We start from the raw sequence: 26,180 nt of genomic DNA on the forward strand, positions 1-26,180 counted from the left end.
AATGAATGATGAAATGGCAAGAACAAACAATCCAGATAATTAAAATGCTTTCAGATATGAGTAAATGTGGGTGTATGAATACATTAAACTTGCTTCATTTACTGAGGTCAATCATTTTGGTAAGTAATATTACTTTCTTCGATGAAGGCAAAGCATAAGCTGTTAGCACTTTTCACAGGAAATCAGTATGCATGGTATTTATATAAAGAGTGCTCCAGCAGCAAATTCCACTGTGTCACATAAAACTGGTATACAAGCATTATCCTTAGAACCTGGATAAATGTTTAAGCAAGAACTAAGGTTAGAGATTCATGTGCTCATTATTATTATTAAGTGAAATGCTACTTTTACAGCATTTGAAATTATTTGAGCAGGCTCACAACACAGCCAACACTGAAATGGTATGATCTGTTCTTCTCCCCTCCAATCACAGAGGTTCTACCACTGTAACAAGAAGTTACAGTGCTCATGCTGGAAGTCTTTAACAGAAGACAAGTGGGGAAGGTAATTCCATAGACCATGAAAAGATTTTTTTTTTATTCCATGAAAATATTCTCAACAGAGAACACTATTTTTAAACAAAGCATTTAACATTTAGGAAATCAACATGTGCACAAAAAATGATTAAAAATTACTGGAAAATGTAAGATTCTTTAAGACAACTCACATTCAGAATTTTAGAAGTGATTTATAACTAGCTGTGCAAGTACAAATGTTTCTTTCCTATGTTTAATAACCCTCATACAAGTTGCACTACCCCTCACAAAAGCAACCTGCCTCCAAAGGAAGCAAATCCTGGTTTTAGAAAAACAAACAGTAGCCTTAAAAGAACATTTAGTCCTTTACCAGGAAGTGTTATTACTGACCTGCAAGGCTGGTAGCCAGGCAAACCACAGGCCCATTAGCAGAAAATACACAGATCACATTTCCTCCTTTTCTCTAAAAAAAAGCACTAGATTTTATAAGAAAACAAAAACAAAAAACCCATAACAAAAACAAAAAAATCCCAACAAACCCCCAAAACCCCCCAAAAAACCACCTAAGTAGTTTTGTCAGTATCGAGTAATGTCACACTATATAAATAACCCTGTATACAAGCTCCAAAAATCTAAACTTCAGAGTTTAATAGCCCCTGTAATACACTAGGTCAAGCTGTGTAATAGTGGTATACATAACAAAAGGAATAAACCTCTACACAAGTCACTCCAATTCAGTCTTACTTGTAGTACAGTTTTACTAACACTGAAATTAAAAAGAATCCAGCACTACTGCACCTAACTATTGCTTCAGACCCCAGGAAAGCCAGATGTTTTGATCCTGATTTCATTTCCCCAAACAAGCAGCAGGTGGCTGAGTTGACAAGCTTGCTTTGATAAAAGTATCCCTCCCCCCAACATCGCTAGTCTAATTCTTACCACCCTAGTAAATCAGATATGGTGTATTTATTAATAGAACCACAAATGGGAGGCTAGACAACATAAGCAATAGGGGCACTGCAGACAACTATATTTACACGTATAAACATATCCAAATTTCAATTGTTTACAAGTAAAAGTGCACATAGATCATTAACGCAGTATCACTCAAATTTCAACTGGTCCATACAATGAAGCATCACCTGGAAATGGACTAGCACTGCAGTAATTAAAATTGGAACTTCATAGTGAAAAACTAAAAGACAGTTTCCATAAAAATATTATAAAAAAATATTAAAAGTCAAATGAAGAGATACACATTTCAATGTATCAAATTCATGATGCACCATGTATCCAGTAAAGTAGAGCTCTAGAAAACGCCTACCGTGGCTACCTCAGCAGCTGCAGCACTGTGAAAAGAGCTGAGACACAAAGCCCTTTGTGGGATACTGTAAGTGGTAGTGTTGGCAAACAACAGATTTAGGCACTCTAGTTTAAGGCAGCATTTGAATGGCAAGTGGTTGACTTCTGAAAACAGTCGTTAGCTCGCAGTGTTGAATCTCTCTGGACGTGTTCCAGGTTTTCAGTGCTCACAACAGGTTACTGAAGTGCTGAAGATGGACCACAGTTCTAGGCGTTTCTCTTGACTGCATTGTAGGCTAGAGCATAGATGTAGCACTTCCCCAAATCGACACAAATACATATGGTCTCTTATCAGTTATGCCAAAAACTGGAATGTAAAGATGGTTGCAGTGGTATAGTTATAGCAGCATACATGGATACTGGGATGGAACTCTAGTGCTGAAGATAGTTGAAGAAAATGGTTTGTTACAAAATAAGACAAGCAATGATGGCAAAGTGTTACGCAGACATGCCCGACTGTCCTAGGCATGCAGGAGGAGGTTAACGGCGAGCATGGAGGTGGCACAGGCAGACTGATAACTGACTTACGGTTCTAAATGATTGCCAATTGAGTTGAGAAGAATGTAACTGAGATATAACCAAAATATCACACAAGCTGAAATACAGTTTGTGCATCCGGGACAACTTAGACAATGAAAATAAAGCAATTTTAGGAGCAGTAGCCTTGTTACTCTGGTAATGGAACTCTCTTTTCCTGCAGAAATTGAAGAATTTGTATTACCATCCTTACCTATGTATGGAGATGCTAAGATGTTAGTGACTAAATGTATGTCTGCATGCATTCATGCAACTAGCTTTAACCCTTGGGCCTCCCAGTCTAGAACCCCACCCCCCCACCCCCCAGCAGCTGCATGTAACCTCCTTCAAGATCTCGCCCATTTTCTCAGAAACCCGCTTCAGGAACCTGCAGTCCAAGAGGAAAAAGAAAAGAACACAGTTACTGAAGGCCATTAGAAGAAAGAGAAGCGTGCTTGGTTCTAACAGGCCCTTCTCAGTGGCTACACATCAGCCTTGTACTTAATTCCAGACTCTTATCAGAAAACACAAGCCACAGCTTTTAGATTAGCTTTTTCTTTCACCCTAGTAATGAAGTAGTGCAATGCCATTTCCAATCCTCAGAGAGGGGAATTGCTGTACATTTAAGACTTCGATTTCAAACTAAACATGATGCAATTCAAACACTTATTTTACAGGCACAGATTAAAAATATAACATCATTCTATTTCAGGAACAGAGAGAGGTTTCAGTAAGATATCAAGCATTACATATAGTCTCTTTCTTTCTTTGCTTCAAGGTATCTAGAGTTAAAACAATCGAGTTGTGTCCAATACACAACAATCTACATTACAAGTGCTGAAAAGGAAGGAGAGGCAGGTCCGTGGACTTCCCGTCCTCCTTAATCAAAATGTTTTTTCCTGAGTATTGTTGTTGAGCTTTCAGAATCAGAAAACAGTTTCCTGTTTAAGAAGTGAAAGCTGCCAAGTATTTGTTAAGGAAGGAAATTAATAATTTTCAGTAACTGAATTTGGTTAGTTCTTAGAGGAAAAAACCCTCTATTTTAAACATGTAGTTTAAGTCATAAAAATGGCAATGGTAAATCTTGAGATAGGTGTCTTTAAAACTAAGCCATTTTTCAGCTCTCTATAAAAACAAAGTATTCTACAGAACAAGCAGAATCTGGTCTTTTGCAGTATTATAGCTGAACTGGATTTAGTGGTTTGTAGGAACCATAGTAGATCAGTTAAAGCAGAAGACATTGGTCAGAATTACCAACCAGTGTAAGATAGATATGTAATTTAGTGTGATCATCTCTAAAAAAACCTACAGCAAACTCACATTGCAAGCAACAGACCACTGCTGATACCATAATGCTTTCCATGAACCTGTGCAACTTACTGTTTTTACACTATTTTCCCTGGAGGGGAATGTACAACTGAAAGCCGACAGTTTATCATTAGATATAGGTTACTGCACCTTTGCTGTTTTTCTCTAGTGTTACATCTATATATGACGTTGGCACATAGCCTTCCTCTCCATTATGTCTTCGAGCTCTTGTCCACCCATCTCCTTTGTCCTCTTCAATAATGTACAGAATCTCCCCTTCTTTCATTGCCAGAGTGCCTTCGTTATGACCTGGGAGAAATAAAAGGCAAATAAGTTTCAATGTTCAGACAGAATTTTAAGACATCTTTTTCCCAGGGCACAGTTTCCAAATTATATATAAACAGGAAGAACCAAAAATCTGTGTAACATAACATACGTTCAAACAGGCTTACAGACAAAAACCTACTGATTGTAAAGCTGAATATTTGCCAATAGCTGTGCTAATCTTTATCTTAAAACAGCACAAGAGCATGGCTCATGAACTCAAGTGATTTGTAAAGTATTTCCACAAATCTCATAAGCAGTTCATTGCTCATACAGTTGCTTTAATTTAAATCATTTTACCTGTTTTTTCCACAATAAATAATCCATGCCCTGTAGTCAAGGAATGACTCTGCATGCTGTGAAACTTACCATCAAAAGGATATATTGCCTTGCAATGTCCTATAGCTGGTAATGGATCATCATCTTCAAACTCATCATCAAACTCACTGGGCTGCACATGTTGCTGCGGTGGGCCTCGAACCTCCTGACTGGCATCATCTGTGTAACTGCCTTCAGGGCTATAATAGAATGATTGGAGTGTGAGGACTCTGAGGAGTTCTTAGCTCTAAAACTTGGAACGTGTATGTATCACAGCAAGGGAAAAATCACTCTGGGAAGGCCCATTAGTCATTTCTGTATATACTGTAGGAGGCAATTTTCTGAAAACACTGACCTACAAAAGGCTTGGACTGAATTCTGCTACAAAGACAAATTCGACAATAAGCAACTGAATCTTGAGCAACAGAATGGGACAGCTTTAAAAGGCTATTTTTTGAGTGGGTGTTTCGATTACACTCACTTTTCTAATGTTACCATAATGACATGAAATGACCTCTAGAAGTCAGAACTGTTAAGATCTTCCTTTAGAAGGATATAAACTTTGAGGGGATGAGTAACAACCATCACCTGCTGTTAACTATCAAAGAGATATACTCATTCTAGCATAAAAGTAGTAAAGATAGAATAATGACCTCTCTCTGCCCTGTGTTACAAGGTGGTTGATATCACTGCTGTGCCGCCTGTCACTTCTGGCTGCTACTTTACCTTCAACTTCAGAAAGCCAGGCCTTAGGGAAAAAAAGACAAATATTGGTGTCAAAGAAAACTTGATTCTAAACCAGCAAAGACCATTTAATACACACATGTAACTGCATACAGCCACACACACACACACTGCATTGACAGGTAAAGTCTCATCATCACTTCATCTGTCCCTCATACTTAGCCCATACTCCATAGTCTGCAGGAGGAGAATTATCTTTAATCACATAAAAATTTCAGATTAAGTGAATATTAAGAAATTCTTCTGACAAGTAAAACTTCTGTATCCTTATGAACAGTGCACATCTTTAATAATGTACATCCTTAGCTAGATGAATATACTTCAAAATATGGCACCCTACAATCACATCAGAAGCACTTTCTTAAATCAGGTAGTTTTTCCGGGTGCTGCATTTACAAACCTACAAAGAAAACTACAACTTTACCATTCATTTACGTTTTCCAAGGAATTGTTTTAGAGTCTCACCTCATTCTTATGTATTTCCATCCGCAAACGATCCATGTTGCTCATAGTCTCAGTTAATTTTGGTTGCAAACTGCTTGGATCACCCATCTGGGGATTTTTTTCATAAACATCCTTCATCTTGATGAGAGCATCTCTAAAAAGATACAAAACCCAACAACACTTATTACACACATCAGTACTGGTTCATTAAAGTTAAAATAATACTTAAGTGTATATGAGCTCCTGACTCATGATTAGACACTAATCATGGACACAATGAACTACTGCTCCCATACCACAACCAAGTCCTTTTCCCATCTTGGCACTGCCTGCCTGGGCACAACCATACAAGGACACCAACTATAACCTGTTCTCTATCCAGTCTTGTTACTGTTTCCCATATTGTTTGTTATACACATTTTCCTAAATATGAATAACATTCTGTTCTTTATGCACTAAGTTGCAGCTCAGCTGCTCAACAACCTTGATTTTTCTATGTATTATTTCAGATACAGAGTTCCCTATGAAACATCAGGATCAAAATGTGTATTATAGCAAAGCAGTAGGAAGCAATGCTAACTGAACTTTTGTTACAATAAACCATGAACCAAAAAATGCTTTCTAATAGCCTGGGTAAGTATATTCTCTCTTAGCTTCTGAACACTGTTGGCTTAGGTAGGGGACTTGAAAAGAAAGAGAATCATGACAGAGCTCAAAAAAATGCACTCACTTTTGGTCTGTTTCCTTCTGTAGTTCTCTGTTAAGTTCATCGATTCTCTGTTGCAGTTTCTTGCGTCTTTGTTCTGGAGGGAGGTGGCTGAAGTCTTCTAATGCAGGGCCCTGTAAGTAAAAACACTATTAAACAAGTGACACCCACACATCTGGAGAGCTGAACTGACATACCCACACACGGACAGCATTCACTGGAAGCAGGATGGACCTTCTAAAAAAGCCCTACTTAACATACAGTTCTAAACCAGACCCCAACAGAAGAAATGCACATTCTTGCTGCCAGGTCGTAGTCATTCATTCAAGGTTCTCAATGCCTTCTGTAACAGTTGGCTTGCAGATGTCGTTCAAAATTTGGAGACAATTATTTTTCTGAAAACCTAAGCCATGTGCCTCCTATTACATCCACTGCACTTAAAGCAGATTTAGAAAGGACACAGCTACCTACTAGAGAGTAATTTTAGTCAGAACAAAAATCTAAGATGGGTATGTAATAATACTAATGATAATATGTATATAACTGAATCTTTCTCTGGAGTGCATTTTCTATGGCGATTTGGAAGTTATGAAAAGAAAAATACTGGATATTCATTCCAAAGTACTACTCTAGTTCTCTTCTAGAGTTTCAGCATCTGGTTAAGGAAACGCATTAGATGTATTTTACCTTGAGTCAAACTGCTTCATAGAAAAAGCCTTTGTAACAGCAAAGCTTTGGCTTAAACTTATTAAATTTAGTAATCTGATTCAAAACTTGCTCAAGTATTCAAAGACACTTTTTTTTCAGTGTCCTGAATAATAATTATAAATAATTATAAAAAACGTTTCAGGGAGGGATAAAACCTCTTACTTTCCAAACTTATTTATTTACTTGTCAAACCAAACTGATCAAGAAGAAACTTGACAGAAACATGGCTGTTGAGATTTGACACACAGTTTTAGGCTCAGGTGCTAAGCTTCCACCACCCCTTCTTAACATCCTCTTGCCCCTCAGCTTCTTGATTCTTTTGCACTTGTAAAAATCACACTCTCACTGCTTCTTAAGGGACAAGACACAACAAAAGGAGGGAAATCAAGACACGATAGGTCCAAAATGAAACAGAAGTGTTTCTGAAGGAAAAAAAGAATAAAATCCTTTCAGGTGCTTTTGCACACTGTGAAGGAGCAAGGCCAGTTAAAACTACAGCAACAATCAGAAGGACAGAGGTCTTTTTGTGAACTTTTACTGATCTACTCAGAAAAATAACAATATTAAGGTGTGGTTTTCATTTCATAGAACAGCTTTCTAGGATTTCTAACAGTGAAGGAACATCTCCCGTGCAATTTTTTTGTTAAATCTCAAGGAATGAGTTTTGCAGTATTCAATATTTCTCCTTTAAGCCAGTTTGTAATCTTTTCATGTATCTATTTGAAGCTGCTTTAATAATTTTCCTGACAAAGCAAAATCACCCAGTATTTCCATCATCACCAACTGGTCAACCCTAAAATTCCAAAATGACAAATTTAGTTGCAGCCAGATGACAAGTCTAGTTGTCTTACATTAAGCATGGATGACTGAGAAGACTGCATGTGTAAGTGGGACATCTGAAGATGTATTTCAGCACCCGACTTAAAGCAGTTATGATATGGAAACACTTTCAAAAGGTTACTTTCATGCTATCTTAGCAGAAGTACAGCAGACAGATCAGCACACGGGCTTACCATCTTCACCGACCACTGCACAGTTCATTTGAAAACAGAAAGAAACGGGAAATTATTCACATGCAATGACCAGATCCTAAAAATATATCTTTATAATATTACTTAAGATTCATAATTTCATAAAAACCACACTTCACTATGAGCACAAGAAAAGCAAAATATAATGATCAGAAATGCACTTCTGCTTTAAGAATTACTAGGTGATAATGGGTAGTTTAACTTAGAAAATTCCAAGCACAACTTCATTACACTACTTTTCAATTTCAGTGTTCTGAATAATAAATGTTAAAGAAATTCTGTTGTAGGAGAAGAAACAAACACACAGCCAACACTGCACAAAATAGCAGAATTTGATGATGATGAAGGACTAATCAGCCATATGCAGGTAATTTGTTAGTTATAACTAACAATCCACTACCATCGCTTTTACAAACCTAATTTCTATGATGTATTTATTATCACTGTAGAACTACAATGAAGATATTTTTCAAGTTTAGAAGTTAGTAACTTGACTTCCTGAAAACTGCATCTGGGTCATTGCTGCTGTCCTGGAAATGCTCTAGTCCAGGTAAAAATAAAAACATTTAAAGAGTAAAGGCTTTATCCTTACAGGTAGCAACAAAAATGGGGAATGCTGGAAGCTGTATCTTGAGTCAAGCATTCACAGCATTTTGAAGACCTGCAATGCCTTCAATGACTTCAGATAATCCTTTCCAGAGAAACACCAAGCAACTGAGCAGATATTTATCTCTGACATAATTTCTGATCCTCAGCCATTGTTAATGCTGGTGGTAGGGGCACACATACACTAAGTCAGGAAAGTAAAGCACCTTTGAATGATACTTTGGTAAGAAACCTCAGTAAAGATGTAAAATAATAAACTTCCTGTTCCCTTTATAAAAGGTCTTCCATGAAAACATAAGTGAGGTTTATATATCACTGCTGACAACGCATCTATTCACGTATTGGGTGGCACTGAGCACTGACCTCTTAGCAGCACTAATGCTATCTGGCAATGTTACAGTTTCAAGAGATAGCAAGCAAGGGTGTAACAGCAGCACTAATAAAGCCAGTTACACTTGCTTACACTAACCTGTCCTACAGCTACTGTTGCTGCTTTCCTTGTACATCAGGATAGGAAAATGCACCCGTGAAGCACAGAATGAAGGCAGCCTGGCTTGTGATCTCCAGTGCCTCGAAATGCAGTCTTGTACTGGGCATGTTCAACAGAACAGCCAGCACACTCACACATTAGCCTGACACATGCCAGTGTTAGTTCTGCGTGTCAATATCTCAAATGACATCATTTTCTAGGGGCAAAGTGTGGAAAACAGCATCATACACGAGCCACTAGGAAGCACTGAATCAAGATATATTGTAAAAATAAGACTGATCAATGATATAAAAACTATTAGAATTACAGCATCCATTTAGGTTCAAAAAGAACTTGATACATGATAATGCAATGTCTGCTGAAGTGCTTGCAAGGAGATTCAAAACCATTGAATGTGCACCCTGAAGATTTACAGATACTAGCTCTTTAACCCTGTGGGATATTTCAATTAATCCAGATTTGTAGGACACTAGTGACCCTTGCTAATTTTATGGAAATCTATTCTGTACTAAATTCATTTTTACAACATGAACAGTAATTAAAAGGAATTTAAGACTGAAAAAAAAATTTAAAAATATGGTTTAATTTTCCATTAGCATCCTGTAGCTGCTGGGAGATGATCTTCTGCTTCAGTAGGAGGTTTAAGAACTGCTGTATTACAGGTGCTGATTTGTGAACCAGGAATCAATACATTTAGTGATCAGCAAAAGGAAGTACAGTCAAGACCTGAGCCATTTCAACAGCTGTCTAACCCCTCAGTGACCATCATAAATTACGAGATAAATGACTCGGAAGGGGAGAGACTGTCCTCCATAAATGCTTAAAGGAACACAAGAACCTTCCAGAAAATGGTGGTTGTAGAAAGGCTATTTCCAAGGTATGTGGAGACCTGAAATAAGATGCCACAACATGATTTAAAGAAAGTTCTAAGTGCAACTCATTACACTTCAGAACAGCAGCAAAGAAGCCTCTAAATCATGACTTGACTGCAACATAACACTGCTGTATTTCGATCTCCACATTATGTCAGCAGTAGTCGACTATTTTTGCACATGAGACATCAAGTCAATATTGTTCTCAAATATGAATCATATATAATTTAAAGGCATACAGCGATTTGGATCAATAAATATAATAGAACATACAGAAACTGGGCAGCCTATACTGACTGCACTGTATAACAGCAGAGTGCCAGCACATTTACCACCAGTACTATAAATGTTGCTAGGCAACCACTTAGCATTTCCCTCTGTATTGTCTTCCAAATTCTATTTGCAGAACATGCCACTATAAATTAGTAAATGAATCGATACATCTCAGAAGGTGGCATTTGGCAGTAACTTGTCAATAATTTTACCCCAACAAGCCTTGCATAAAAACCAAGGTATTCACCAGAAAATGCATTAAAAGTGTAACGTTTCAAAAAAATCAGTATTTCAAAATCTGAAGAGCACTGTGTGCCGTAGCATTTGATGTATAAAAGAAGTGAAATTCCTCCCTTCGCAGTTCAGTGTCTCATTATCAGCTCCTATTACTGCAATTAAAAGCAAGCAAATAAGACATCTGCTCTGTCAGATGGTTTTTGTGGTAAGACTATACACCCAATGATAAATTACTGCAAAAACGTGTTACATGATGGTAGGAAAACATTTGTGAATGTGAACAACAATGAAGAAAGGTATCAAACACATGCTGAGCACCCTCTTTATAACACCCTTCTTTTAGGCACAAGTATCTGGAATGCCACAGGGACTATTTCTAGTTAGTTTTTGTATTTAACCTGTTAGTAACTTCAGTGTAACATGAAACAAAGAATTCCAAAACTGACCTGACAGGCACAGTGTTACTTTTAACAAAGCAAGCCTTATAAGGAGGGTGAAGAGCATGAGAAAAGCCACGTCACAAACACACGGCTCATAGCCCATCATGCATTTCAACTTGTTATCAAACTTACCCCTCTTTTGAGGCTTCTGAAAGAAGGAATTCTGGGCTTCCCTGTTTTTATGTCACTCATGCAATAATGCACTGGTTCAATGGAGAATATGGGATACTGGGACCCATTAGGAGTACTGGATGTGTATAAACTAGTAGGGGTTAGTGGTGGGGATTGTGGCTAATGTGGAAATAAAGAAAGCAATAAATAAGCCAAATGTTCATAGTGATTTTAAAATGAAAATTCTGTCTTGCAGAAATAAAATTCCCATCTAACACAGAAACTGTTTGTAATGTTCCAGACACATTTACACTGTAACTGCACTGGTTTTAAAGGGTTTCTGTCACAAAGTAATATTCAGAGTTACAGGTTGGTGCAGAGAATTAAGGAATACTCAAAAAAGCTTTGGAATCAACATTTCCAAGAGATCCTAACAGGATCCCCATGCTGCCTCTCTTAAAACAGGAAGTGTTGCTTTTCCCACCTTTAGGTACAGCCATTCTGGAAGCCTGTGTGTTCCTGCTCACTGTTTCTCCCTACATTTCTATGTACCCTACCAGGTGAACTGAAATAGAACTATTAAGTACCTCTACAGGGATGACTTCCAACAGTGAGTCTATTCCATGTCTGTAGCCAAGCTGGACTGACACATGGCTGCATGGAGTTCTTAACAGATACCATTGCCAGAATTTCCTCCGTTTTCTTCCCCCCCATTTTTCAGATTCCTTCTCTCTCTTTTTGTATGTCTCATACCTCTGCTGTTTTTTCCCAGTTACATTTTTCCCTTTATTTCCTCTGTTGCACAAATTGTTCCCTTTCCAAAAGACCCGTGTCTTTGACAACATCAAAAATAGGTAAACATGTATTTCTTAAGTCAAAACCACCCACAGTTTCAGCCAAATTAAGGCCCAAAGGCCACCATGAGTACACCAACTACAACAAATCCCATTTTTCTATTACCTAACTTAAGAATGTATTAGAAAGCCTTTAAATAACATCTACAATTAAATATGTATCTCCCAATCAGTATTTTGCTCCCAGCTGCTGTTCAGTAGAGCACTTTTCCATTCTCAGAATATTCCATTTCCTCCAGGTCCTTAAGGAAGAGATGCATATCATATGTATAAACACATGTACATCTGTGATTCCATACAGTAAACATTAAAGCTCTCTGAATGCCACATAGAGGGAATAAACTGGGGAGAAAAAGAGTGAGGACAGCCCTGCCAGCTTTCTTCAGCTGTCATCAGACATGGGTATTTCTTACAACTACAGTAAATGCCAAGGTCCAGACTGAAAACCAGTGTGTATTTTCATAGAGAGATGTCTTCTTGTCAAATTGAACAGGCTGATCTCACCCCTTCTGCAGCCAATGCAATAAGTATGCTAATGCACTAGTGCATTTAGGCAATTATCAGTTGTTAATTAAACTGCATGGAAAGTAAGGAGTTTTCACTTTAAGACACAGCTGCAGTTGCTTAATACACTGAGGAGGCAGTAAGGAATCGGCAATATCCTCTCTGTGAAAATCTGCTTTCTTGGAATACTATCAAGTGGAAAGGAAGTACTACCACTAACAAGCTCTAAGAATAGTTTCCTAAAATAAATGGCAGAAACTGACTTGGAGCATTAAAATAACCCCACATAAATTTGTGGGAATCATTAAGGTGACTCACTGATACACTCCAATACCAACTAAACAGAGGTCTAGGATAAGATTTCAATATGTAGATGCTTCATTAATCATTTATATAGCTAATGCATATATTGATAATCTCTTGTTATTCCATGAAGGCATCTTGCACAGAAAGTGTTAACCAAAACTCATAGAATACAATAAAGGCATAAAGTCTCTGCTTTGCATTTTTTCTTGAGCATGCTATGTACTGTTACGTATTAAGTATTATTACCTATTAAGTACTGTTACCTATTCCCTAGAACATTTCTTCTGGGACTTTTACCTGTACAAAACTTCAACAGTATGTTTTATCAATGAGGCATTGTAAATTTTAGTGTTTTCAGACAAACCTCAGCCTTTCATAAGCAGCAGCACGTATAATAAAAATCTGCACGACACTCCTATATATAAACATCTGCAGAACATGACATTTAGAAAGGGGTTGCTTTCTGTAGTGTAACAGAGATCTGAAGTCTGCTCAATTTCAAAGAGCACCCCCCCTTGTTTTTACATTCACAATTAACACCTTTCCTATGCAACTGCAGGAAGTCTTCCCAGAATCTCAGAAACCTTTCAGAAAGAGGAAGCCACTTCTACCAAATAACCATTAAAAACATTCCCAGGCACAAAGGACTGGAAGAAAAATTAGAAAACTTCCCCCAGTGACAACTTGTTTTGTAATGTGGCAAGTGTCTGACCCCAGTCATACCTTCAGATCTCCTTACAGGTGTTTTAGAAGGCAGTGGCAGGCAAGGGGAAGGTTATTTTAAAATATACAAATTGCTGCTTCCATGCACTCTAAATCCTCGCATTTTAGTTTTCCAAATAATAATTTCTTAATTGTTACCTTTGGTTTCTTTCCAAATAGCCACAGCTTTCCTTTCGATTTCCCCACTGTAGTTTTTGTATCAATTCTCATTCCCTCCTGCTTTGGTGTACTGATGGTTCCATCAGAGATAGTTCTGTAAATATTCTGACTGTAATCTTCAAATGGGAAATCTCCAGGAGGTTCAAAACCGGATTTGAAGCAGTCTATCACTAGTTGAGAGTCCTAAACACAGGACATTGAGGAGATTAAAAAGCAGAACAAGCAAACCCATGAACAACCAGAGAGAAAAAAAAACAACAAACCAAACCATGGAGAAATAACTTTTCCCTTTAATTGCAAAGCTGCAGAGACGGGAAGGTGAGAGAGAGAGCTCAGAATCCATGCTTCTGGAGAGACCAAGCTAAGGTAATGTACATTTCTTCTCTCACCAGTATCACTATGAGTGCAGATCAAAGCATACCCTGCTCTTCAGAATCCAGCAAATACTCCCCAGACATAAACCTCAAGGGTTATCCCAAATTTAAAACAGGATATGCGTTAGGTCCATACTACAACTCCACCTTCTAATCATTCAACATTAGTACTGAAATGAAGAGAACACTAAGAAGCTAGATGTAGTAAGAATAACCCTTCTTACAAGGAAGAAGTAGTAAGTTCCAATAGCAGCAATCAAACAGGACACTGAATGCTATTTTGTTAACTGAATGCCCTTTTTTATGGTTGAATGCTAAATGCTGGAGAAAACACCAACCATGCTGGTATCCCAGGATGTTTCAGGATAATCTAATAATGTGTCTAAAATCACATACAGAAAGTGTCAAAAGATCTTCAGATCACAAGAAAGCAACTGCACAGGAAGAACAGACATAGAAAGTCAAAGTGACCATTTGGGCTAAAACTTCAGTCACAACACTTTTAAAGGAGACAAATATTTGACAACAGAAAGATAAAAGTGGAGGCCAAGTCCATCTTTCCCCCCTCTGCAGCTTCCATATCAGTTACATTGCTCATGTACATTTACAATGTTGCTCAATTCTACTTACTCTGTGTTCATCAACTGATTTGGCTGCAAGGATCATCCCTTCTAAACATTTAGAGATAATGGGAATAACCTTGCGCTCAGAGTCAGCAAAGCCTTTGTAGCATTCACTGAGTTTGATAGTCCTTCTTTCATCCATTTCTTGAAGTTGCTGCAAGCACAAAGTGAGATAAAAGGAAGGTTTTGTTTGCAGATCCTGATGTATACAGTCACTGTGGTCACCAGTGCAGTACAGAATCTCTCTGCCTTTCCAGTGTTTTTATTTGCTTAACAAAACAGAACTTAATTAAATTTAAAAACAAGTCCTTTCAGACACCAACTTAAGATGCACAGAGCTGTAATTACAAAGACCTGATACCATCTGATTTATTATTTGTTCAACAACATGCAGTGTCTGCCGCCAAGTCTTTAGTTCAGAGCACTTGTTTAATGAAGAAACTAAAGCTACAGTAAAGAAATTCTACTAATTTCTACATCTCCTCACTCTTATTTGAGTTCCAAATAAATTCTGTCTGGTGATAACACCTCTATCTTGCTTTTTATTTTTATACTTCCCAGTATGTACTAACAATTAGAAAATGAGGACAAATCAGACACATTAAAATTACGTGATTTAGACATGCTCTTTGCTTTGAAATATAAATCATTTCCTTAAGAAGTGTGCAAGAAAATAAAAATAGCATTACATAAGATTTGTAATAAGAGTCTACTGGAACAGAACAACAAAAGAACAAATGGAAGAGAAACACGATTTTGAGTATTTCTCATCATAAAACCCCTGGACTCTTCCCCTACTAAAAGGTGGAGAAAAAAAAAACACCAAAAGAAAACCGAAAGCAACAGCACACGTATCAATAAGTTATAAAAAATGGGATAACAAGTTGGATCTTTCCTGTATCTGCTCTAGCAATGGCAGATGTCTCAAACAGCATCCAATTTCAGTTCTCCAAAACAAAGCAACAATCAGCCATACTAAATCCCTCTCCTAGGGTTCTCCCACAGAATGTTATTAAATACCTGCAAGGAAATAATAAAGATGTAGTCTCAAGAGGGAGCAGGACTAGGCCTTTCTGCTTGTACTGGAGGTTTAAAAAGCCCTAAGTAATATCTTACAACAATAATGGATTTTAACCCTGGAGAAATAAAGGCAATAAACCAAAACCTTGGCCCAAGCTGCAAACGAAGATGATCACAGTTTCTCCTGGGAGCTGGCTGCATTTCCTCCCTCAGCGTGCTAATGTTACACCTACTGCAGGGCTGCCTATAGGGCAAATACTAGAAAATTCTTTCATAAGCCAAGACCATTTTCTCCTGTGAATCCTAGACCTTCTAGTAAGTGTTTTTCAAAACTATGAACTCCCTTGTGCTTCTGGAACATATCAAGCACTGTTAACTTGGTGCACCCTTGAATAAAGTCAGTATTTTCACTTTACTTTTCCTCACTCTATGTCTTAAGAGTCAATTTTTACAGTCACAGCATCTCCCAAATGGCTGAATGTCAATGCCAGCACACTTCTGAACTCTCCTTCTTCACCTGACACCCAAACTGCTTTACTTTAAATGAGTTTTGCAGGTCCCTGACTTTGAAAGAAACTTAAAAGAAAAAGCTTAACAGTTACATGAAGCACCTTAAGAAACCCCCTTTTTAGGTACAAAGTATTGATCCAATTTGACATTTGAAAGGTTTTTTATTATTTAGAGAGTTCTGTTGATTGCTGGTAACACGGATGAAGCAGTGATAGGGGGGAGTAGTTCTGCCCCCAAATCCACCCACTATATACCTGCGTACGACATGTTAAACCACACAGTCACCATTACCTATATGCTTCCCTCTACCTCTGCCAGAATCAAGTCATTCACAAACACACACACAAGTATCAAGAGAACTAATGACCAGGTCTCATTGGAATGACAACTTTAAATGTTTGCTCTCACCTAGAGATCTCAATTTTTTTTGCTATACCTCTTCAGCAATATTTAAATAAAGAAGCTATAAAATAGAAAGACTTCATAGAAAATGCAACAGTATTTTCATTGCAAGTCTTAGCATAATTACAGTAAGCAGTGTCTCATGATAAAACCCAGGTTGCATCAAGATTCTGCTCATTTCTTGATAAAGCAACCCACTAAAACCCCCCAAATAAAGTTCTGGATTTTAAAATCTACTTCTCCTTTAAAAGACCAGACCTACTTTCTCTATTTTCTTACTTTGTAAATCTGAGGAATGACGATGTAGTAGTGTTTGTGCTGTTCTCCATTAAAATTCTGTAGTTGTGCAGCATACTCATTTTTGTTTTCATCAGCCATATGCGTGCGCAGGTTTAACTGTTGCTTAGCCTGGAAGGGAAGTGTTATCAGTTCTAACAAGTCTTGTGTTTTTCCATTACCTATAGCATTATTTTATTTTATTAACTACGCAAAAGCACAAGTCATCAAAACTGACATCCTTATAATTGAAACAGCACATGAAACTTCATCTAAACTGACAGCCTACAGATCAATTGCTATAAACAATACACAGCAATGATCGTTTTAGCTCCCTTAGCCAGGTTGCTTAAATACGTATCTAAAAACCACAGAAGGGACTGAACATACATATCACAAGATACCAAATACCACTAAGCCTCTGGTATGTGTTGAGATGACATCATCTCAAGAGCCTCACTTTGAGACTAATGAAACATACTCCCTCTCTGTGCTATTTTACTGGAATGTTGATTTTGCACATAATATGTAAGCACATTGTATACCCAATTCTACATTCAATTCAAAGAATGTTGTTCCACCTCTAATGATAAAACAGGCAAATAAAGTATTTTTATAAGAGTAAAAGAACAGCACCACTCTCACCTTCTCAACATCAGCTTTTGTCGCATTAGTGTCGTTGTCCAGTCTTTCATAGCTTTGTTGTGCCTTCTCTGCCTCCCTGCATTCTCTCTCAAATTTCTTTTTGCTCTACAAAAGCCACAGATTTATTGCTTCAACAGCCACCATCCACCCCCTTTTGGCTTTGTACAGTAATTCTGAATTTTAAATATCAAACCTTCCAAATAAATATCTGAAATCCAAGAAGTATCTTGAAGTAAACGAAGTTCTAACATCACACACGTCTCAAACCTTTTCAACTTTTCTATTTAAAACTTATTTCCTTGAATACCAGCAAGGAAACAAGTGTAATTATGCTACAAAATATCAAATAATCAAAATACAAAACAAGCTAGTAGAAAGATCCACAGACTATTATAAACAAGCAAGTCCACTTTATATCCTGACTTCAATAATCTAAATGGGGGGGGGGAAGGAGGAGGCAAAAAAACTTAAACCTGAGCTTGCCTGAGTTAAAGTTCCCTTCAAGTTCCCTTCTTCAGTGTCAATTTTACTTGAATTAAACTAAATTATTTTTAAGGTAGCCTGAAGGATCAATGTACATCACAAGTTCTTAGCATATCCATCATCATCAGTATTCATATCAAGTGGCATAGCTGTAAGCAGCACAGATAACAGCATTCAAGGAACCTGATGTTCAACATATCCGGCTGTTGTCAAGACAACTGCTGTAGGAAAAACTATTGCAGCTCAAGAAGTTGGTATCTCTAGAGACAAACCAGCAACAGAGCCTGTGTGCGCACTGCTCGCCTGCTTCAGGGCCAAGCCAGGCAGCAGAGGTTAATGTGTCCCTTAAAGGCTGTATGCATTTAAAAGACTCATTTTGCACTCAAGTAAATACATTGCACAGGACACAACTGAGACTGAAGTGCAAACTCCCACATGTGCCTCTACTCTGATCCTCTGACCACGAATTAAACTCTGGCATGACACATTGCCTGTCTTGGTCCACACAACAAAACAGAAGTACACCTTTCCAGTATTGCTTCACAATCTGGATTAAAGATAGACGAAATTTCTAAGACACAGAACCAACAGAACATCAGAATGCAATGTGAAAGCACTTGGTTGAATTTTTTATTTCCAGATCTTTAAAAGAATGTCTCTCAAGGAAAAGGAGCTGACAATCTGTTCTAGAGACGTTTGCTTCCTGTTTTTCTCTGTTAAAATAATTCTCCCTCCTGAGGGTATGATAGTCAATAGCAATATTCTTGATTAGACCTCATGGAACAAGCCCATACAGTGACTTAAGGTTTTATCTTCATATAAATACACTGTCATTATTAATGTCTCTCTAAAAAAAGGAAGTAGCCTGTGAACAAGCAACCAAAGTCATCTGTGCCTATGTTAAAACCAGATTCCTTTAGTCTGGATAAAAGCCAAGGCTTCACTCGAGCATATGAAGCAGAAGCTGTTTACAGATCTGTTTTAAACAGGGAACTCCAAATATATTGAACTGTATTTTGGATGTTACTAAGTCTGATTTGGACATTCAGTAATAGAGTTAAGCACCGAAGTCTAAGCAAGACAGATGACAACAGTCCATTAACAGACTGTATATTATTAACTTGAACAGGAAAAAAAACCCCACACACAACAAAACGTAAACTCACATTATCCATCTGTTTCCAGCACATGTCCAGATACTGCTGAGCCTTTCGTCCTTCCTGAAGATGCTAAAAATACCACAGATAATTTCACTTTACGTATCATTGTTACAGTATTACCATTACTTAGTCGCTGCTCTAGTTGACACACTATGACACGCAGCATCTCCCACAAGTCACCAGTACTCTCTGGAAGACATTACTGATCACATAATAACTGTATCACAAGTGAAAATTACACTGGCAAAAAACCTTGCTAATAAGCACTGTCTCTCAAGATCTTAATTTTTGAGTTTGCAAATGTAGTAAACCAGTACACAAAAATACTGAAGGACTTCACATGTGTGTTTTATAAATTACAAAACCTACTTATTGCCAAAGTTATTAACTTGGGTAAACAAACATCAATTCAATAAAAGACATATTCAGTTTGGTATCATCCATTGAAAATAAAGAAATTACCATTTTCCTCTCAGTTTTTAGATCATGAGAATATCTCATCAATTCTCCATACACTCTGTGTCCCATTTCTTCTGCAACTACTTCTCGTTGTCCAGCATAGTCATTCAACTCATTAAGGATGTTAAAAAATGCAATACAAGATGTAAACCTGATGGTAAGCGCACACACAGAAACACACATATACAGAAAGTGAGACAGTTTGTTTAAAAAGAATACTTTTAGTACAGTCTGTACTCCTGATTAAATAAATTAAAAGAAACACCCATACATATTTTACAATAAATCTCATATAAATGGTAACAGAATTACAGTATAACTGTAAGTTGGGAAAGCCTATATTAAGCGTAGCATATACTGTATGTTTCATTACCTCTTCAAATACATTTTATAAGAGTATGGGTTATTGTGGATGGAAAACAAAGAAGAAGAATACTACCTGGAAAGCCCTGTAGTATAGTGTAGTATCTCCTAAGCTGCCAACAGAGAAGCCTGAGCCTGGGAACGGATACATACGTCCCTAGGCTCGGAGGCTGAACTTGCAGCAGAGATGATGTGCTTGGTAGTCTTGAGGGTGGAACATGCCAATCATACCACTCATATGCATCCCGATGGATGATCTACAGAACAAGCTTTGCTATCAGCTCTGGAGACAGCTGCCTGTTTGCCTGCCCACCTCTTGGCTGGAAGTAAGGTGCCACTATGGCTGGCACTGAAAAGGGGGGGGGGGAAGAGGAGGGGCAAAGGGTAGAAAGTGTATGTGGAAGGGAAAAAAGAAAAACAAACACAGGCACCACATTAAAATATACAGCTTTTTCTCTGTGGAATACTGCCATATCCATAGGCTTGGCTCTGGGGAATTCAAATGCCACCCTAGCACTAGAAATCCTATTCCCTATGGTCCAGGACCTTTAAAGAGTCAAAAGAGGAAACACAAGTGTGAATTCTCAGGCACTCTGCACAGCATGTGCTCTGGCTGCAACCTAAAATTTGCCCATTTCCTTACTTCATAAGAGTCATATCTAAAGAAAACAAAGTACTGTGTATTTTCTAAATGAATAAAAAAAAAAAGTCTCCTGGCATGAAGAGCACAACAAGCACATCCCTGACAAATAATCAAAAGTACTTTAGCACAAATTGCTCCTCCACGTTCCCTTATTCTATCTCTGGAATCAAAGCAAGACAGCAATTTAAGGACTCTGGTCAAAAATATGCCAATTTTGTGTACACTAAAGTCTCCACATGCAAATGCACAGGTACATTCGTATTGTCACACAAATGCAATGAAAAATATTAAAATGAGCAAAAGCACAACCTAAGGACACATCACTGGGTTTGTATTAAAAAAATACTTAATTGCTTTTCTATTTAAAAACAATACCAGACTGTTCATAGCACACTGAGCTATTGCTTTCGCACCTCCAGCTAGCTTGAGATCCATTTGGAATGGAGCAAGCACAACCTGCCATGTTTACTGCTTTAAAATGCGAACATAAGTAAACTCAGGTCATGCTAAAGGATTACCAAAGAACTGTAAGAAGCCAAGCACAAGTCTTTGATCATCTTAGTCAATTAAATACTTAGTCTTAAAAAACCAAAACCAAAACTCCACAATTCCTCCCCCCTCACACCCCAAAAATAAATAAATAAAAAACACAACAAGAAAACCCCACAAAACAGAAACAAATGAAAAATAAAGAAACAAACAAGAAACATACCGGGGAAGGTAAAAAAATCAACCCCAAACCAATTAAATCCCCACCAATGCCACAAACCAACAGAACAAGAAAAAAAAAAAACCTGAGGCAAAACCAAGGAAACAAACAAAAAAGAAACAAAAAAACCCCAAGAGACCCCTCACCCTGACACAAACCAACAACAACAGAAAACCTGAAACAAACAAACAGAAAAAACACTGAGGGGGGGAAGAACCCAAACCAAAAACAACCAAAACACAACCAAAAAAAAAGCCCACAAAAACAAAAAAATTGAGAAAACCACAACACTAAAACCCCCAAAGTAAACAAAAAAAACCACACACAAAACCAACAAAAAAAAGCCCACCCCAAAGCAAACCAAACACCTCCCCCTCAACCAACCAGGCAACCAGCAAACCAGGCAACCAGCAAACCAGGCAACCAGCAAACCAGGCAACCAGCAAACCAGGCAACCAGCAAACCAGGCAACCAGCAAACCAGGCAACCAGCAAACCAGGCAACCAGCAAACCAGGCAACCAGCAAACCAGGCAACCAGCAAACCAGGCAACCAGCAAACCAGGCAACCAGCAAACCAGGCAACCAGCAAACCAGGCAACCAGCAAACCAGGCAACCAGCAAACCAGGCAACCAGCAAACCAGGCAACCAGCAAACCAGGCAACCAGCAAACCAGGCAACCAGCAAACCAGGCAACCAGCAAACCAGGCAACCAGCAAACCAGGCAACCAGCAAACCAGGCAACCAGCAAACCAGGCAACCAGCAAACCAGGCAACCAGCAAACCAGGCAACCAGCAAACCAGGCAACCAGCAAACCAGGCAACCAGCAAACCAGGCAACCAGCAAACCAGGCAACCAGCAAACCAGGCAACCAGCAAACCAGGCAACCAGCAAACCAGGCAACCAGCAAACCAGGCAACCAGCAAACCAGGCAACCAGCAAACCAGGCAACCAGCAAACCAGGCAACCAGCAAACCAGGCAACCAGCAAACCAGGCAACCAGCAAACCAGGCAACCAGCAAACCAGGCAACCAGCAAACCAGGCAACCAGCAAACCAGGCAACCAGCAAACCAGGCAACCAGCAAACCAGGCAACCAGCAAACCAGGCAACCAGCAAACCAGGCAACCAGCAAACCAGGCAACCAACCCCCCACCCCCTGCCCCATGGGCAGGGGGAGGAGGAAACACCCAAAACAAAACATAACATAAAAAAAGAAACCAGCAAACACCAAATCCTTTCCCTGAAACAAAAACACACACAAAAACCCACAAAAAAAAAAACCAAAACACCAACTCCACACCCCACCCCCAACCCATAAAAAAGCAGAGAACACCCATTCTTACACATAGACCCCACAATGCACATTTTTACCTGGGTTCCTCATCTTTAGGCGAGCGTTTAGGGCAATACTTCTTAACCAGATTTCTGTAAGGAAGAACAAACCAAAGGCACTATTTCAGGGTCTCTCTCTTGAGAAGATGCAGACACAGACACTAAAAACAGATCATTTATTTTCCATGACTTCAAGGAACAAATCTATTCCCTCTGTCATGTTACAAGGGTCCTTTAGATAATACAAGGCAAAGATTTGGTTCTGTAAACACTTTAAATCACTGACCCCAGAACAAGACATTTATAAGTATTTTGAAACCTCTATGGCAGGGTGACAAGACATAAAATTACGAGTTCTTTATTTACCACTTTTCTCCCACACCAAAACAAGCCAGCAAGCTAGCAAACAGGAAAAAACCAAATACACGATCACTGTGTAACACACAGAGCACACACTGCTTATACCCATGAGCACAGAACTCCATGCCTGAATTAAGCTTTACATGTACATTGAGGACAAAAGTTTTAACCACAGTATCCGCACATCTTCAAGTAGGCTACTTCCAGAACAGAAGAGGCAACATCTGTTTTCAGGAATAACTGGAAAATACCAGGTTTTCAGAGACAAAGCAAATCTCTAGAAGATGCTCCACAGAACTAGCATCTACACAGTGTCACAGTCCAAGAACACTGATAGAAACTCATCTGCTTATCCTACAAATGCAGAAAAGGTACCTTAAGAAATATACAGACAACATCACCTGCTCTACCCTAAAGCATAAATAACACAGGTACATATAGCACCGCTTACACTAACAACTGCAAACTACCTGCAGTTACAGAGACTGTTACAAATATCCCAAACCCTGTAAACAGGAATAGAAGCAGCACAATTTTACAAACAGGAGGGGTAAGAGGAACATCCAGTGACTTTCTAAGTTCTTATCTTCTATATCAACCTTGGCTTTAAACCCCAGTTTCTGTAGCACAGCATTCTGCCCTGACTTACAGGAGCTGGATGTTCGTAACTTCAATTGGCAGCATTCTTTGTTCTAGCAGTTTTAAGAATAGTCAGGTTTTTCCATGAAACTGAAAATCAGAACTCAACTACTATTCCTTCCCTTTGCCATGTTACAACAAATAAAGAATCTCATTTTGTACAAAAGAAAAACAGGTAAGAGACACATGGGTCTTCTCCAAAGACTATGTTCAGTCCTTAAGTATGTACCAAAACATGAGCAGGGAACTGGTGTGGAAATAGCAAGATGAGACCCTCTGTGTCTTTTCATGCCCTTAGAAATCCCAACCAGAAAGAACAACCATTATAAGACAGTTAAGTCCTTTTATATCAATGTGTATTAGCAGACAGAATAACTAACTCCTTAAAAATTCTCTGCAAATTAAGAACTTTCTCACTGGAAACTCTTCACTATCCCCAGAATCCACTGTCCCTTGTAACATTCTAAATCGGTAGAGATTAAACAGACATTTTGATTGGAAAATGCCTAAACCCAAGGAGGAAAAAGAAAGAATCATCTTTGCAAACATCATTCCCATGTTTCCTTTTCCCTTACATTTCTACTTTATCCCTCAGTGCTTATTTATGAATGGGAAACTCCTAAAACTTATCCTATTCAGAAGGTGAAAAATAAGCACACAATGCTGTAAGCTAAGTAACCACACACAAGCCTTTTCAAGGGAAGATTTTCAGTGGTGTTGAAAAGAAGACAATTGGAGAGGATCTACTGGCATGCAGATTTCTGTAAGGAGTTTCATGTTATAATGTTACTTTTTATTACTTCTAGGAAGACAAAATACTGTATAATCCTTTCTCCAACTAAAAGTCAGTTTCATTGGTCATCTTAGTCTAATCATCTACCTTAGGATCACACGAACATAGTTTTGAGGCACTGTGTGATCAAGATTCAATAACAACACATGGTACAACAATCAAAGTCAGCATAATACAAGCAAATGCAGACTTTAAAGCTCAGAGAAAGACACTGTTCACATGAACAATGAAGCATAAATGGCTTTCCAAGAAGAGAATAGCAGCACTTGGAAAAACCAAAGAAATCAGATTTAATCTTTGAAAGAACACAGGCTGGAACACAGCAGGTATGACTGTGGATCTGAAGAGTAAAACATCACTTCAAAGAGGAGCCAGTTGATATTTCAAGGGGGCATAACGTTCTTTAACATTTTTATCTAAATGTGTGCCTAACCCTTAAGACCCAAATATGGATCTGGTCTAGTTTAGAAGTAAACTGCAGCCATAATCACAGATTATCAGAACTAAATCAAATCCAAGAGCTAAACTGCTCTATACTTCCTCAGAAAATTCAATTGATGACACTTTAATCCTCTCTGGAACTTAGCATTTAAACTTCTACCATACTTTGTCTTACAGACATCTGGAAGCAGCTTTCATACAGGACTAACTACTCGAAATTGTGCTGCTCCTGGAATTTTATCAACCTCTCTTCTCTGTATAAATTGGTCTCAGATCAAGACCAGTGAGACAGCAGCCTGGACAGTATTACTTTCTGGACTATGACTGTCAAGAGAAGCAGAACCTCAGTCATGTAGACAGAAGTTCCAAAAAAGCACCCTAGTTAATAAACTAAAATTAGTTATAGTCATGTACATTAAACTTACGCATAAAATTTTAGCCATTTGTACAAAATTGTGTTTATCAGCTCAAAACTAAGTTTGCTTCAGACAATTAATATGAAAGTAAAGAATGGAAGCAGCAGCATCAATATGGTACAATCTGTATTAAGGCAGCAGCTCAGGTACTGCGGCATCTGCTCATATTAAACTTCTACAGCCTCTGCATTACACTGTAAATGAGCCTGGGAACAAAATCTTAAGTCTGCTTGCGTAAGTTACTAAAACAATAGGCTAGTACTTAAAGGTATTTCATATTCATACATAAAGAAATACTTTTATAAGGGTTCTGATGGCTTCAGAGATCACAGATCAGGATTATGGACTGCGTGAAAACGATGTCATCAGAAAATGTTTTATCTGAAGGATGAATCTTGGAGTTCACAAAGCCGAATACCCTTAGAACCATTAAGAATACGTGTGTTTTGACTTACAGAAACATCATTAGAAGAACCCTGCCACAGCCATACCTGGATAGAATAGAATCATAGAATAGTTAGGATTGGAAAGGACCTTAAGATCATCTAGTTCCCACCCCCCTGCCATGGGCAGGGACACCTCACACTAAACCATATCACCCAAGGCTTCATCCAACCTGGTCTTGAACACTGCCAGGGATGGAGCATTCACTACCTTCCTGGGCAACCCATTCCAGTACCTCACCACCCTAATAGTAAAGAATATCTTCCTTATATCCAATCTAAACCTCTGCTGTTTAAGTTTCAACCCATTACCCTTTGTCCTATCACTACAGTCCCTAATGAATAGTCCCTCCCCAGCATCCCTGTAGGCCCCCTTCAGATACTGGAAGGCTGCTATGAGGTCTCCACGCAGCCTTCTCTTCTCCAGGCTGAACAGCTCCAACTTTCTCAGCCTGTCTTCATATGAGAGGTGCTCCAGTCCCCTGATCATCCTCGTGGCCTCCTCTGCACTTGTTCTAACAGTTCCATGTCCTTTTTATGGTGAGGACACCAGAACTGCACACAGTACTCCAAGT

The 26,180-nt window shown here is 38.4% G+C and overlaps 1 protein-coding gene across 2 annotated transcripts in view; it reads right to left on the reverse strand.

The window, feature by feature from the left end:
• Positions 1 to 508: 508 nt before the first annotated feature.
• FNBP1L (formin binding protein 1 like) overlaps positions 509 to 26,180 on the reverse strand; it is a 59,881-nt gene continuing 34,209 nt past the window's right edge. The window contains exons 3-15 of one of the 2 annotated variants that reach the window (XM_031053435.2): positions 22,553 to 22,606; positions 19,468 to 19,615; positions 19,012 to 19,074; positions 17,363 to 17,467; positions 16,721 to 16,849; positions 14,517 to 14,663; positions 13,492 to 13,695; positions 6,223 to 6,332; positions 5,514 to 5,646; positions 4,958 to 5,052; positions 4,356 to 4,504; positions 3,813 to 3,971; positions 509 to 2,742 (exon numbers count right to left, since the gene is read on the reverse strand). In XM_031053435.2, coding sequence (XP_030909295.1) covers positions 2,735 to 2,742; positions 3,813 to 3,971; positions 4,356 to 4,504; positions 4,958 to 5,052; positions 5,514 to 5,646; positions 6,223 to 6,332; positions 13,492 to 13,695; positions 14,517 to 14,663; positions 16,721 to 16,849; positions 17,363 to 17,467; positions 19,012 to 19,074; positions 19,468 to 19,615; positions 22,553 to 22,606 — 1,504 coding nt within the window. In that variant the 3' untranslated portion in view covers positions 509 to 2,734. Of the gene's footprint in view, positions 3,972 to 4,355; positions 4,505 to 4,957; positions 5,053 to 5,513; positions 5,647 to 6,222; positions 6,333 to 13,491; positions 13,696 to 14,516; positions 14,664 to 16,720; positions 16,850 to 17,362; positions 17,468 to 19,011; positions 19,075 to 19,467; positions 19,616 to 22,552; positions 22,607 to 26,180 lie in introns of both variants that reach the window. The other variant, XM_031053434.2, reaches the window with a different exon arrangement.

The sequence above is a fragment of the Melopsittacus undulatus genome, chromosome 6 (assembly GCF_012275295.1).
Source record: "Melopsittacus undulatus isolate bMelUnd1 chromosome 6, bMelUnd1.mat.Z, whole genome shotgun sequence".
NCBI classification, from domain to species: domain Eukaryota; kingdom Metazoa; phylum Chordata; class Aves; order Psittaciformes; family Psittaculidae; genus Melopsittacus; species Melopsittacus undulatus.